Source organism: Sarcophilus harrisii, chromosome 2 (assembly GCF_902635505.1).
Source record: "Sarcophilus harrisii chromosome 2, mSarHar1.11, whole genome shotgun sequence".
NCBI classification, from domain to species: domain Eukaryota; kingdom Metazoa; phylum Chordata; class Mammalia; order Dasyuromorphia; family Dasyuridae; genus Sarcophilus; species Sarcophilus harrisii.
In genome coordinates, this window is record NC_045427.1 from 340,310,746 (window position 1) to 340,323,999 (window position 13,254).

The window sequence follows — 13,254 nt, forward strand, 5'->3', positions numbered from 1 at the left end:
ATCTAGATTTTTTAGTCATAGTTTAGTTTTAGTTTAATTAATGCATTTTCATGCATTTATACTTTATAATAACTACTTCATTATTTGCATATTTGTATTTAATTAATGATTTTCTACTCAACAGGTTCATATAGGTTATCTTCCTAACAAACAACTTCTTGGCCTCAGTAAACTTGCAAGGTAAGTACTTATGTTTTGGAAATGATGTTTATTAATATTTATATTCATAATATTTATAGGATTTTTACCTTTTAGTAATTACCATTTGGTGAGTCATATTTGAATAATTTTTTTTGTGATTGTAATCACATTTTTTAATTTAGGGTTAAATCCAAATTTCTTATTACAAATTTTAAAATAAATAAACATTATTTATCATTACATAAGCCAAATTCAAGAAGTAAGATTATAATAGGGCCTAGGACTAATTTCATTGATATAAGACAATTCTGTCTGAAGAAACTTCTGTCAGTGTGGTTCAGCACTTTCTCTACAACATATAATCTGAGAGAATTCCTTAGAGTGCCTCAAAGGCAAAAAGGCTTGCCCAATTTCACATAACAAGTAAGTGTCAAAAGCTAAATGTGAGCACAGGTTTTCAGGATCTTTTATCAACACTGTCTCCCATTTTTATGGGCCAATAAAGAAGCATATAGAGAAAGAGAGATGAGGTCATAGAGCAATAGTGACAGAATCAGAATAGACAACCTTATTTAGCTGTAATTCAGAAGGAAATAAGCTCTTATTAAGCCATTATTACATGACAGACACTTTACTAAGTTTATATGTAAACTTAGGTGATATATGTATCACCTTGAAGGGACCCCAAAACTCTAATACTCTTTGAAGGAGAGATTCTCCTTGAACCCTGTGTCTGTGGGACCCTGCCCGAGGGAAACAAGATAAACAGCTTCATTCTGTTATCATGGTGGGACTAGTTAGTTGAAGCATTCAATTCCAAGATTTTCTACCCCTATTGTTGGCTCAACCACTCCCAGTAAGTGGTCTCATCTAAACCTGGGGACAGTGACAGATTGAGGAAATTTCATTCAATTGAAACTTTGGTCTCAGATTTCCTTATAAAAACTGTAACTTGGAACTCACTTCTTTGCAGAGGACCTGATATGGCATGCCATGCCATGCTATACCAAGGAAACCTCTGCCTGCTGGGATGATATTCTCTTCCAGTGCTACCCTCTTTTTATCCTTACCTGTTTCCCTGACAAGACTTATATCCCTTTGTTGGGATCACTGTACTAGAAACTACTTCTCTGTCAGACTTTGCCACTAAGGAATTCAGCCTTTCTATTCTTGCATAGCAAAGACTGACTTCCCAATGCCAATAATAAACCTCTTTTTTCAGTCTTGCTTTTACGAGTTCGTAAATTCATTTATGAAGAATCTCTGTGTTGCCAGAATGGGGTTCCCACAACTCCCTACCCATGCGCCAAATCCCAAGGGGATTTTAAGGGAGCCAAACCTCTCCATTTGGTTCCCTAAACCCTGAACCTGCTACTAGATCTCATCATTTAACTCCCTGACCACCAGGAACCCTAATCTCATTTCGGTTCCCTAAATTTAGAGCTCATCATTTGGTTTCCTGACAGAAGGGAACCCCAAAATCTAAGCCTCATCAACCTCATTTAATTCTCACATCAACCCTAAATTGTAGGTGTCTCCATTTTATAATTAAAGGCAGAGTCAACTGGGTAACATAATTAACATGTTAACAGTAACTGTTCAATGTTGGATTTGAACTCAGTTTTTTCCTGACTTCATTCCCAGTGCTGTATCAACTATACCATCTAGGGTAGGGCAGTACAGTTTCTATACAAGAAGACTTTGTGAACAAACCCTTCCCATTTGTAAATAATATCAATTCAGGCATTTAGAAGAGGAGTACTGAAAAAAAGATGTTCTTTTACTCAGAATACTCAGCAGACAGAGATCTTCTGGTTAATTGGATTTCTAATTTGATGGAGGTCTAACCAGAAAAGTAAATCCTTGTTGCTAAAAAATCAATCCAAATTGGATTGGTCCTTTTAAAAAAGATACTATAATTTAATTCTATTTATCACGAATGAGGGTAGAAGCTATTCTTGACCATTTTCTTCAGCTACCTCTGCTTTATTTTTAGTCTTCTTCAGAAGTAGAAGAGAATGAATTAGGAAGGGAGAATCATTTCAATTCCTTTCTCTTTCAAAAAACCTTGTTCAGTCATTCAGGTCAATATAGTTTCATGGTATTCTATTTATTGTCATTGAGTTTAGATAGTATAAGAATTACAATCTCCTTAGTAAATATTCAAAACAAAACGTTAATGACCTGCAGAGGAGTCTATATACTTTATGCCTAGGACATGGTAGGCATAGAATAATAAATGCTTAATAATAGTTCTTATGGATAAATTTCACATTCCATAAAACAGAATGTAGTAAGTATTTGTAGTTTTCCTTTGATCAATGGAAAATAATAAAATAATATAAAATTAATTAATTAAAAAAACAAAAACAAAAACCTGGTATATTGTAGGTGGAATATTTACAAGGGAAAAATTTTAGATAGACAGATCTAGAAACTCATGTTCCATCAAGAAATAGTAAATGTTAACTCTGTGTTAAGATGGGATAATACACTTTGGTATTTAGGTGAGAAAAGCTTTTAAATGATTAAATGAGAAGCTGATCAACACAGCAGTTTATATTCTCATTAATAGAAAGTAATTTTTAATGATGCATGAATTTTATTTTTTTTTAAGTAATAACTTTTTCTTTTTCAAAATATACACACAAAAAAAAGCCTGTGTTCCAAATTTTACTCCCTTCTTTCCCCCAACTCCTTCCCCTGGTCAAGTAATCCAAGATAGGTTAACCGTGTGTAGTAATAGAAAGTATTTTTAAAAGTAATTTTTAAAAAAGTAGTGCTTAGAGTTAAATGAATCCAGTTCTTGCTACTTACAAGGGATGAGATTAGATGAAATGTGAAATACTGTTTTTAGCTTCTTTATCAGAGAATCAATATGATGGTAGTGGAAAAGAATCATAGACTAGAATAGAAATGTGGTTTCAGGTGCAACTGAATTTACTATGTATTGGCCCAGTAAACATCATTAAATCTTAACTACTTTGTCTGGAAAAAGGAAACAATTATATCTGTAATTCCAATTACAAAGATGGTTCTAAATAAATCTTTGTGAATAAATTTTGTAAACTTCAGAGGGCTAAATAAATGTGAATTTGAAGTGGTTTGTTTTTGTCTTCATAAGTCTCATTTCTGATCCTTCCTTTGATTTAGAATATTGTAGTGCCTCCAGTCAGCATTATTAATCACTATTTGAGCACCTATTATGTCGAAGGCTTTTGAAGGAGGGGGCCTAATTCAGAGAATTATAAAGCAGATCTCAAACATAGGAAGTTCACAATCTAATTGAGGATTGACAAGACAGTAAGAAAGAAATGGCTCCTCTTAGAGTTAGGAGGAGGGAAAACACTAGTCTGGGATGATTTCCAAAACAGTAAACAAAAGAGACATATTTCAGGTAAGGGAAGCTGTTTGAGGGCAGTAGGCAGTGAGTTACTTGAACAATGTGGCTGGAAGAGGGCATTCATGTAGGAAAGTTGTGTTACGTAAAGCTTGAAAGGTAGATTATAGCCAACTTTTAGAAGAAATGACTACTCTTATTGGAAAGAACCTTCCATGTGTAAGGATTTACAGAACCAAGAAAACATACTTAAAAGTATTGTTGTATTAAACTGAATTATTATAATTTTATTTTCTATCTTCAAAGCAAAGAAGATAAAACAAAATATATTGAATTAAGGGCATTTTAAACTGGGGAGTTTTTAATGAATGGGCATACTATTTTAAAATACAAAATTACTATTTCCATAACTCAAGATACTATCCAATTGACAGACTATCAGTGTAATTTTGCAAAAGGGAAAAGAGTATATATTTATTTGTTTTAGAAACAGTTTTTATTGTTGTCCCCAATGTTCAGTTCAAATTCCAATTTTCCTTTTCTGTATTTTCAAAACAAATATAACTATATCCTTTTATATTTCTAAAGGCTAAACTAGAAGCTCTTGGGAAGCTGTGAATTTTTTTTTAAATTGATAACTATTTTAGTATCATTGTTTTCCTTTGTAATTAGAATATGCATTAAAAACATTATAAGAAGGGGTTCATAGGCTTCTTTAGGCTACTAAAGGAATTCATGACACATGCAAAAAAAAGATTAAAAATAACTGTTTTAGACATCTTAACTTAGTGGTTGGTAACAAAAGAACTCCCAAATGCATCCATGATATTTCAAATAGTATCATGAACCTGAGACCTTAGCTTTCCCTAAATCTGTTTACTCTGACCGTATTTTTTTTTACAAAATGTTTTAATAATGTCTTTTATTTGTCATTGTCCTAATCTTGATTGTGACAAAGAAAAACAATCAAGAAAAAAAAACCCTGACATCAAAACTGTTTATTTGCTATACAGTATTTTGTCATATTAGTACTTTCACTTCTCCATTGTGAAAGATGTATATAGGTCTTGATGTTTCTCCTATAGAGCTATGAAAATAGCTTTTTTCACCCCCATTTTTTGGAGTTGACTTGAGGAATTCATGACATAATCCAATATCATAAAGCTTGTGAAAAATCAAAAAGAAAGAAACCTTTCTTATAAAGAGGTGTCAATGAGAGAGTATGGTGAGGTTTGGCACAGGTCAGAGAGTTGTAGGAATCCCCTTTTGGTCAGCGCAAGTCCTTTGTAAATAAATTTACGAACTTGAAAAGTCAAACTGGCAAAAGAAGTTTATTATTAAAGATCTGGCAGAGAAATCTTCTAGCAGAGAAGGGTTCTAGCAGAGAAATCCCAGTAGAGAGGTAAATAAGGTCTAGTTAGGGAAATAGGTGAGAAAGATAAAGAGGGAATAACTCTGAAAAAGAATGTCATTTCAGTGGGCAGAGAGTCGCAGCTATGCCAAGGAGAGAGAGAGAGAGGGTTCTTAGCATGGCATGTTAGGTCCTCTGCTACAGAGGATTGCGCCTAGCTGTCCCCTTTTATAATTGAAACCTTGGGTAGTAGAAGCTGGGGGCAGCTCTTGATGGGGGCTGGGAGCAGTTTGAGCTGGAATCAGAATAGAGAATCTTGGAATTGAATGAGTGTCTCTGGGGTAATTGGAAGCTCAGTAGAGTTAGATAGAAATCTCATCTCCAGCTCAGGCTAAGTAGGAGTGGTCCTGGACTCAACTAATCCCACAAGGATAACAGTATAAAACCACTTTATCTTGATTCCCTGGGGCAAGTCTTTAAGAGGAGAGCTTAACATTCCCTCCAAAGTCAGAGAAAGAAGAAGAGTTTGTGAGCTCCTCTCATCAAGTATAATTGGCTCAAATCTGATTATACTAATAGATTTAGTTGGTCTGCTTGAGAATAGGCTGCTATTAATTAGTAAACAGACCATTTCTTTATTTTTAACATATAGCTGGAATTGTTAAATATCATGATTAATTATAATGCTTGGATCTTACTTTCAAGCTTACTGGAAAGCTTTCAGTTTTGGTTATTATTTAATTTTTATTAATTCCTACTAATTTTTACCATCAGAAACTTTTCTTGAAAAAAAATTGAAATAAATAAGTAGATTTGTACCTAATGAATAAATCACTTGAGGGTTTCTTTTTATAGTTTTTATTAATCTCCTCTGGTCTACTTTCAATATTCATAAGCCCCTAAGGATTACATTTTCCCACAATACTCGTGTTCATTGTTCATTGTTTTAGGGAGTTTTACCATATAAAGAGATCTCTATCTTATGATATAAGATTTTCATTCAAACTTTTTGAGAATAATCAAAATGAATCTTTATTTTTTAGGATTGTGGAAATCTATAGTAGAAGATTACAAGGTAAACTATCTAATTTTTTCTTTTTTACATGAATTGAAATATTAATTAATTACCTGAATTGAATTATGTCAAGGTTTTCTATTTTTATATCACAGATTTGTATTAATGACATGTTAGAAAGACACTAGATATTCAGTAATATACTTACAATAGATTTTTTTCCAATAATATTGGGGTTATAGGCAATAGGTTTGTATTATGAAAATTTTTTCTATCTATACTGTGGATTAATGCTTGATGTTTCTGAAATATATTAAGTGTAGCCTTTCCTCCTTATATTTATGGTGAGACTGTGGAGCACTTATAGTTGAGCCCCTTAGTAAGGATCTTTTGTATCTATGGCATCAATTCCTATATATCTATATCTAAACATAGCATTAAAATACCAATATGTCCAACTATATCTATATATGCCCACAAATATATGTATGTGTAGATTCTTATTTACCTCCATGCCTAGAAAATGTCTAAATCTATATATGTATGTGTACATGTGTACATTGCACAGATATACACATGTGTGTATCTATATATGCATACATAGATTTGCATATTTATATCTATTATGTCTACATGTGTATTTATACAAATGTGTAAATATATAAATAAGTGTATACATAAATATATTTAATACAAATTAATAATCTACATATAGATATGTGTACCCATAAATAGAAATATATTTACAATGAATATTTTTCATATCTCTATACTTATATGTATAAGTATATTCTATACTTATATACACATTTTATAGAAATATCTATATATCAAATATATGAATGTACATGTATCTATATTTGTATATTACATATAAATATCTGTGTGAAAATCTGAAAATTCCCTATATATGTAGATGAAAAGGAACATAGACACTGTTTTAGCTGCTTAATTAATCTTATTTATAATATATGTCTTAATGTTAACTTGGGTAATTTAGTAAAACTATGAGAAAGATTATATTATTAAGCATACAGTATAATCAAAGCTTCTTAATGGCAGGAATTATATTGCTTTTACTATGTATCTCTAGCACCTACTACAGTGCTTTGATTATTGTGGCTGCTTCATAACCATTTGTTGTTTTTGTGTCAATTCCTTAAGTATAATGTAATATCTTTTGGGACTTCAGACTCTAATTCTTTTTCTTCTTATGCACCATGTTGTGGAAGTGGTTCTTGCCAATTCTGTCTGCCTATTGGTTACATGGGCCCTTTTAAGACAAGATATGTATCAAGTCCAAATTCTTCTTCATTGATCCAACTCCATCACCTCTAAGCCAGATAGAAAAGACTCCCACATTGTTTCCCAAGCCTCTTAATATAGATATTTGTGAATTCTAAAATTGACACTTGGTTCAGGTACCAATGATCACTCCTGAGAAAGAATATTCATCCAGCCCTTTTTTAGGCTAGAGAGCAGAAACAATTTCAGATTCCCAAAGGATCCAAAGCATATGGGAGATGGAAAATCAGAACCCATAATATGTTAATATAATGTGAAAATTCTGTGGCCACCTCTGTAGCACAGTGCCTGATATATAGTGAACATTTGATAAATGTTTAATGATTGATTCCCCACAGTGTCTTAGATGCAGTGGAATCTAAGGAGATTGCCATGTAGCTGGCCATGCCCCAGTATGATGAGGGCTTAAAGTTTGTGGCATGTTTCTACCAGTTCCCCATGGCACTATGGCTAAGTACCATTGGTGCTACTGGGGAGAACGTTCTCATCTCTAAATAAACCAAGGGACATCGACTTTTAACTTTAAAGGCTTTTTAAAGTTCTGAATCTGTTTCTAAATTGAAATAGTTTATGATGAAAAGTACTGTATGGACTTTGTATTTTGCCATGGTAAACCTCAGCAAACTCGAGTTGAAGGTTTTTACAAATAAATGCTTTAAAGATGAGGAAGGCTAGCATAGATAAAGGTACCAAATTTTGTTCTTTGAACAGATACTTCCAAAACCTTTGTAAATGCTTTATTGCTTCTTTGTGTAATTGCCTCAGACTTACAAATCAAAACAAGCTTCTAAAAAATTGCTGTGTATTGCAGTAAAACACCCCTAAAAATAAATCTTAACAGATATCTCATGTGTTTTTAAGATCAGAAAATTATCTACAGTGCTCCTACCCAGAGCATTTTATGAATCATTGTAGCCAGGAATGAAATGTTCGTATCCACCCCCTAAATTGAATTCCCTGTCACGTTTGCAGTTCAAGAGAGACTTACAAAACAAATTGCGGTAGCAGTCACAGAAGCCCTGCGGCCAGCTGGAGTTGGCGTGGTTGTTGAAGCAACGTAAGTTAATATCTGTTCTTTTATGATGTCATAGTGTGCTAAAAGATTGTTGCCTTGACTACAACAGTATCTGCTTTTTTTTCTTTTTTTTCTCCCTTTATTTTTTCAAAACATATGCATAACATTTCTTCAACATTAGCCCTTGCTTAAACCTTTTGTTCCAAATTTCCCTCTGGTCCCCCATGCCCTCCCCTAGGTGGCAAGTAGACCAATACATGTTAAACATTGTAGAATTATATTTAAATCCAATATATACATACATGTTTATACAATTATCGTTCATCTTTATTTTTAATGCCAATGCTGAGCTGAATGAATGCTCAACACACATTGATAATATCATTTTAAATATTTACATATAGTTGTATTTATGCGCAAAAAGCATGATTCTTAATGTTTAATCTTTAACTTTCAAATTTTTTTTATTTTTTTCTATAGTAATCAAGATCAGATAGGAGTAATCCTCATTTTTAGAAAGCATATAAGTTGTTAAATGACTTGTTTACTTTTATGTAACAAGGGCATATTCTCAAGGATAGTATTTTCAGTTATGCCACAGTGAATATTTTATTCTGTTACTAAAGATGTTGCATTATATATACTACTACCATTTTTCTGTTTTTGCTTTCTTTAGCTGCCATTTATAAATTTTTCTTGCAAGTTAGAGAGCAGAGTTTAAGATTTTACCATTATGGTTTTAGAATATTCTATAAGCATGTATTCCAATCAGCATGGATAATGCATCTAGATAATAACAAATAATTATAATAATGTGCTTCACAGATATTTCCTGAGATGCTCTAGTGATTTATATTAACTATTTGACTATGAACATGATGCATTTTTGAAAATACAGGTTTGTTAGTTCCAGTATTTCATGTTTCATATGAAAAAATTGAGATTTACTTTTTGATAAATGATTTTTCTAAGGTCACAAAGATTGTTAAGTAACAGAAATAGGATTTGAATTCAAATCCTTTGATTTAGTATTCAAATCTCCTTGAGAAATCTAGATTTATTTCTAAGTTGTATGTAAGTTAGTTGATAAGTCATTTTATACTACTATTAATTAAAATCTTTTTTCTCCTTCTTACAAAATGCATCCTGATATGATTTGTTTTTTTCTTCTGATTTGTGAAACTTCAGAATAATCACAATTAATATGAAAGTGTTTTGTTTTGTTTTTAATTACCCTTTTAGGCAGAATTTGCTTGAGGAGGAAATAACATTATCTAGTTTTTTTTTTGTTGTTGTTGTTGGGGGTTTTTTTTGTTTGTTTGTTTTTGTTTTTAATATTTGGGCACACTCTATTTTAAAGACAAATTACTACCTTTTCCTATAAACCATTTTTGTCATCTTATTTTCCAGACATATGTGTATGGTAATGAGAGGGGTACAGAAAATGAACAGCAAAACTGTCACCAGCACAATGTTGGGCGTATTCCGGGAAGATCCAAAGACCCGGGAAGAATTCTTAGCGCTCATTAAGAATTGAATTGAAAGCATGTAAAATATGATCTGAAGATTGTACTGCTAGTGGCATTGTCTGTTTGTACGTTATATTTAAAGTGTTGCAGTAGTGAGATTTTTTTTTTTTTTTTTTTTGGTCATTAACTGTCAACTGAAAATTACTTATAGGAAATAAAAAATAATAGAGAAGCCCTGTCGTTTATCACTGCTACCTTTTTAGCAGTAATGGGAAAGTTGCCCATTAAGTTTAAAATTCATAAAATCATAACCCAGAAAAACTGAGGATACTAGGACTCAGATGAGAATTTATTTTATCAGAATAGCCTGATTATTTATGACATTTATGCTCAATAAATGTGAGCACCAGGTAGGGAGTATTGGGAGAAATTATATTGATTGTAGTAAGTTAAAATAATGCCAGTTCTTAAAGTGCTTAAAAAAATTCTAAATATGCTATGGCATTGCTGTACTGATTGACAGCTCAGCAATGTTGACTTTATTGTGTCAAATAATTTATCATTTATGATAATTTTAAAACATTTTCCTTTGTTTACTTATTTTTGCCCAAATTTTTTTTTGGTCATAAATTCTTAAAAGATCCATATGTTGGATTTTATTATGAATTAGTTATAAAAACACATTGATACCTAACTTCTCTTATTCAGTTGCCGGGAATTGTTTCCTAGAATGGTTTACTGATATATTCTCATGTCAACATGCAGGGATTTATACATTTAACTCTCTGTGCCTTGATGAGAATATCACATTATTTACTTTGTAGTAATATTGATTTTTAAATAATTTTTAGAAAGAAATTTAGTGTTATTGAGGCTGTAAATAATAGTTTACACTAATTTATCTTTTGAAACTTTTTAGGATTTAACTTGTGTGTTGCATGTAGGACATTCAAAACTTTTCTTTGACTACAGGTCATTAGTTTCACAAAATATTTTTATAAATATTTCCAGGAAACTTGAACTATCTTTATCTTTTCCAAGTCTATAGAACCAGTCGATGGCCAATGTTCTAATGAAAACCTCTGTCAATGATCATTGTAAAAGCACTGTCAGAACTACTACTGTTTATGTGTGGTAGTAATTTGTCTTCAGTGTGGCTAAGATGAGCCAAGCAAACTGTTTGGTGGAGGTTATTTTAGCTTAGAAAAGTATTTCTTTATTAATGGACAACTTGAATTTGATATTACAGGGGCATAAGGGGCACAAACTAAAAAAGATTCATTTGCTGATGTCATTAATGTATTATGGTTTTTAAAATTTAGGGTTTTGTCTTTTTAAATATTTGTTCTTCAAATACATCCCATTACTAAGAAAAAAATTGTTTTCATAATCTAAAACCAAGTATTTAGCTATGTATTGAACTATTAGTCTATTCTTGCATAGCCATATTATTCTGTTCGTGATCCCATTTTGCTTTTGAAAGACAAGAGGAAAGACTTAAAAAAAAAATCTCTACTTATAGTAATAAAATTTTTCTTTCCCCTGATTTTAGTAGCCAAATTGAAATAAAAATCCTAGGCTCCCCCAAATCAGTTGTCTCAATTAGTAGTACTTCTGTATCTTTCTCATAATCCCAAATACACAATTATTTCTTAGTTATTTCACTCAGTGTTTTGATCTAACTTTTAAAAGCAGGATATTAAAGCCTCAAAAGTCAAGTCTGAATTGTTTGATATTATTTTTAAAGCAAACACCATATGAACTGGAAGACCAAAGAAATCTTTAGCAGCAAAATTTTCTTTCTGTAATAATTTGAACTCTATCTTCCTTTTTGTTTATGTCCTCTCAGTGTTTTCCTGAAAGACCATTGGAAAAAAAAAAAGCCATAGGCTATTCCTGTGTTTTAGTGGTACTGTCAAAATGATTACCTATTTTCCTATGAACTATCCTTCTAATATACCTCTTAATTTTCCTTGGCCTTAGATTGTGTATATTGTTAGGAATTTAGAACTTGATGCATTTACTATACTATATATTTGATTCAAATGAAACTTGTTTAAATTTTATGTATTTGTGTATATGTTGTGTCTATTTAAAGTTGGTTCTATTTAAAATATTAAAGTATTGCTATTCACTTGCTGCTTGGGTGCTTTTGTGAATGTAATAAATAATGAGAATTGATAGTGGAGGAAATAGCTAAGTAGTAAAGTTCTGAGACCTATCTGAACCACTTTTGTTTTGTTAGAATCATCACTGTGCAAATGTGCAAATTGCAAAGGATTGATTGATTTGCTTTTTAATGAAACTAGGTCTTTCCATCTAGCCCAAACTGTAAATGTGGTGTTTATTCATTGTTTGATCCTAGATGATAGTAGATTTTTGCTAATAACTTTGTGGATTCTCCCCCATCTCTCCTCTGGGGGTTCATTATGATGTTGACCTTAGTGTGGACATTAAATAGACACAGCCCACTGCAGCTCACAACTCCTGAACTCAAGACTTCCTCAGCTTCACTCTCCCTGGTGACTTGGATTATAAGCTTCAGTGCAAATGATATATGTAAAAACAAGCTTCTAGAGAATGTCCTGCCTGCGTCAGCAGATTCATCCTAATATTGGTTGAATTAAGTAGTTTCTCTCATTTCTAGTGATCCATGGTATTGTATAGTAAAAATTTTAATTCAAAGCAGTAACTTTGAGACATTGTTCTTAACTTTTTGTGTGTCTTGGCTACTCTTTGGGTAGCCTATGGAATTGTTCTCAGAATAAAATCTTTGAATGCATAAAATAAAAAGAATTATGAAGGAAACCAATTATATTGAAATAGTCACATATATGTATATATTTATGTAGTGTTTTAAACTTTAGCAACTTCAGAAGAATAATGCTACAAACTTATAAAAATCATTTGAAAAGGTAATTAAATTTCTTTTGCAGTTAATTTTGCTTTTTTGAATTTTTGATAATACATTTTAAATTGTAATCTCAACAAGGACAGTTGTCAACAAGACAACAATCCATAATTATGCTGTATTTGTGATAGTCTTTAGATGACTAGTGAATTTGTGACCAACTTTCTGTCACTTGATCTCTCTGTTAGACCTTTTCTTGTAAAGTCACGTCAAAACCTTTATATATGGATCAAAATCTTGTTCTCTGATTACAAATACAATCATTTTAGTCACTGAGCTCATGAAATTATAAAGTTTGAAAATGAACTCGAATGATGTATACCACAAGATAGTTATGTTGAATAAGAAACATCAGTATTTTAAAATTTTAAGCAATTGACCTGTCAAATGTTGTTTTTCTAAGTTTGTTGCATTTATACTTGTGAAATTATTAAAGTTTAAAACTGCACTGAAACTTGTTTGTATTTGTATATATAAAAATTAATAAACCTTGAGTTAAGAACTCCTGAGGCTAAAGCATAAAACCAGCAAAAACATTGGGAAAAAAAGTTAAATAATTGGGAAAGAGAAACTAAGTTAATCCAAACTTTCAACCAATATCTCTTTATCTCAAGTCAAGAAGCATTTATTAAGCTCTTGCTAAGCACTAGGCACTTGATTAAACTCTGAGAATATATATATAAAATGTCCAAATAAAACCCAAAGCA

General features: G+C 31.6%; 1 protein-coding gene and 1 long non-coding RNA gene across 2 annotated transcripts in view; one reads left to right on the forward strand and one right to left on the reverse strand.

Moving 5' to 3' along the window:
* Positions 1-8,219, reverse strand: part of LOC116421604 — a 42,008-nt gene extending 33,789 nt beyond the window's left edge. Inside the window, exon 1 of the long non-coding RNA XR_004232054.1 lies at positions 8,141-8,219. This is a non-coding gene — a long non-coding RNA (uncharacterized LOC116421604). The remainder of the gene's footprint in view (positions 1-8,140) is intronic.
* The window catches only part of GCH1 (GTP cyclohydrolase 1), an 85,330-nt gene extending 72,338 nt beyond the window's left edge, over positions 1-12,992 (forward strand). The window contains 4 exon segments of the mRNA XM_003756401.4: positions 125-180; positions 5,876-5,907; positions 8,125-8,209; positions 9,578-12,992. Of these exon segments, the coding sequence (XP_003756449.2) occupies positions 125-180; positions 5,876-5,907; positions 8,125-8,209; positions 9,578-9,704 (300 nt within the window). The 3' untranslated portion in view covers positions 9,705-12,992.
* The last annotated feature ends 262 nt before the right edge of the window (positions 12,993-13,254 follow it).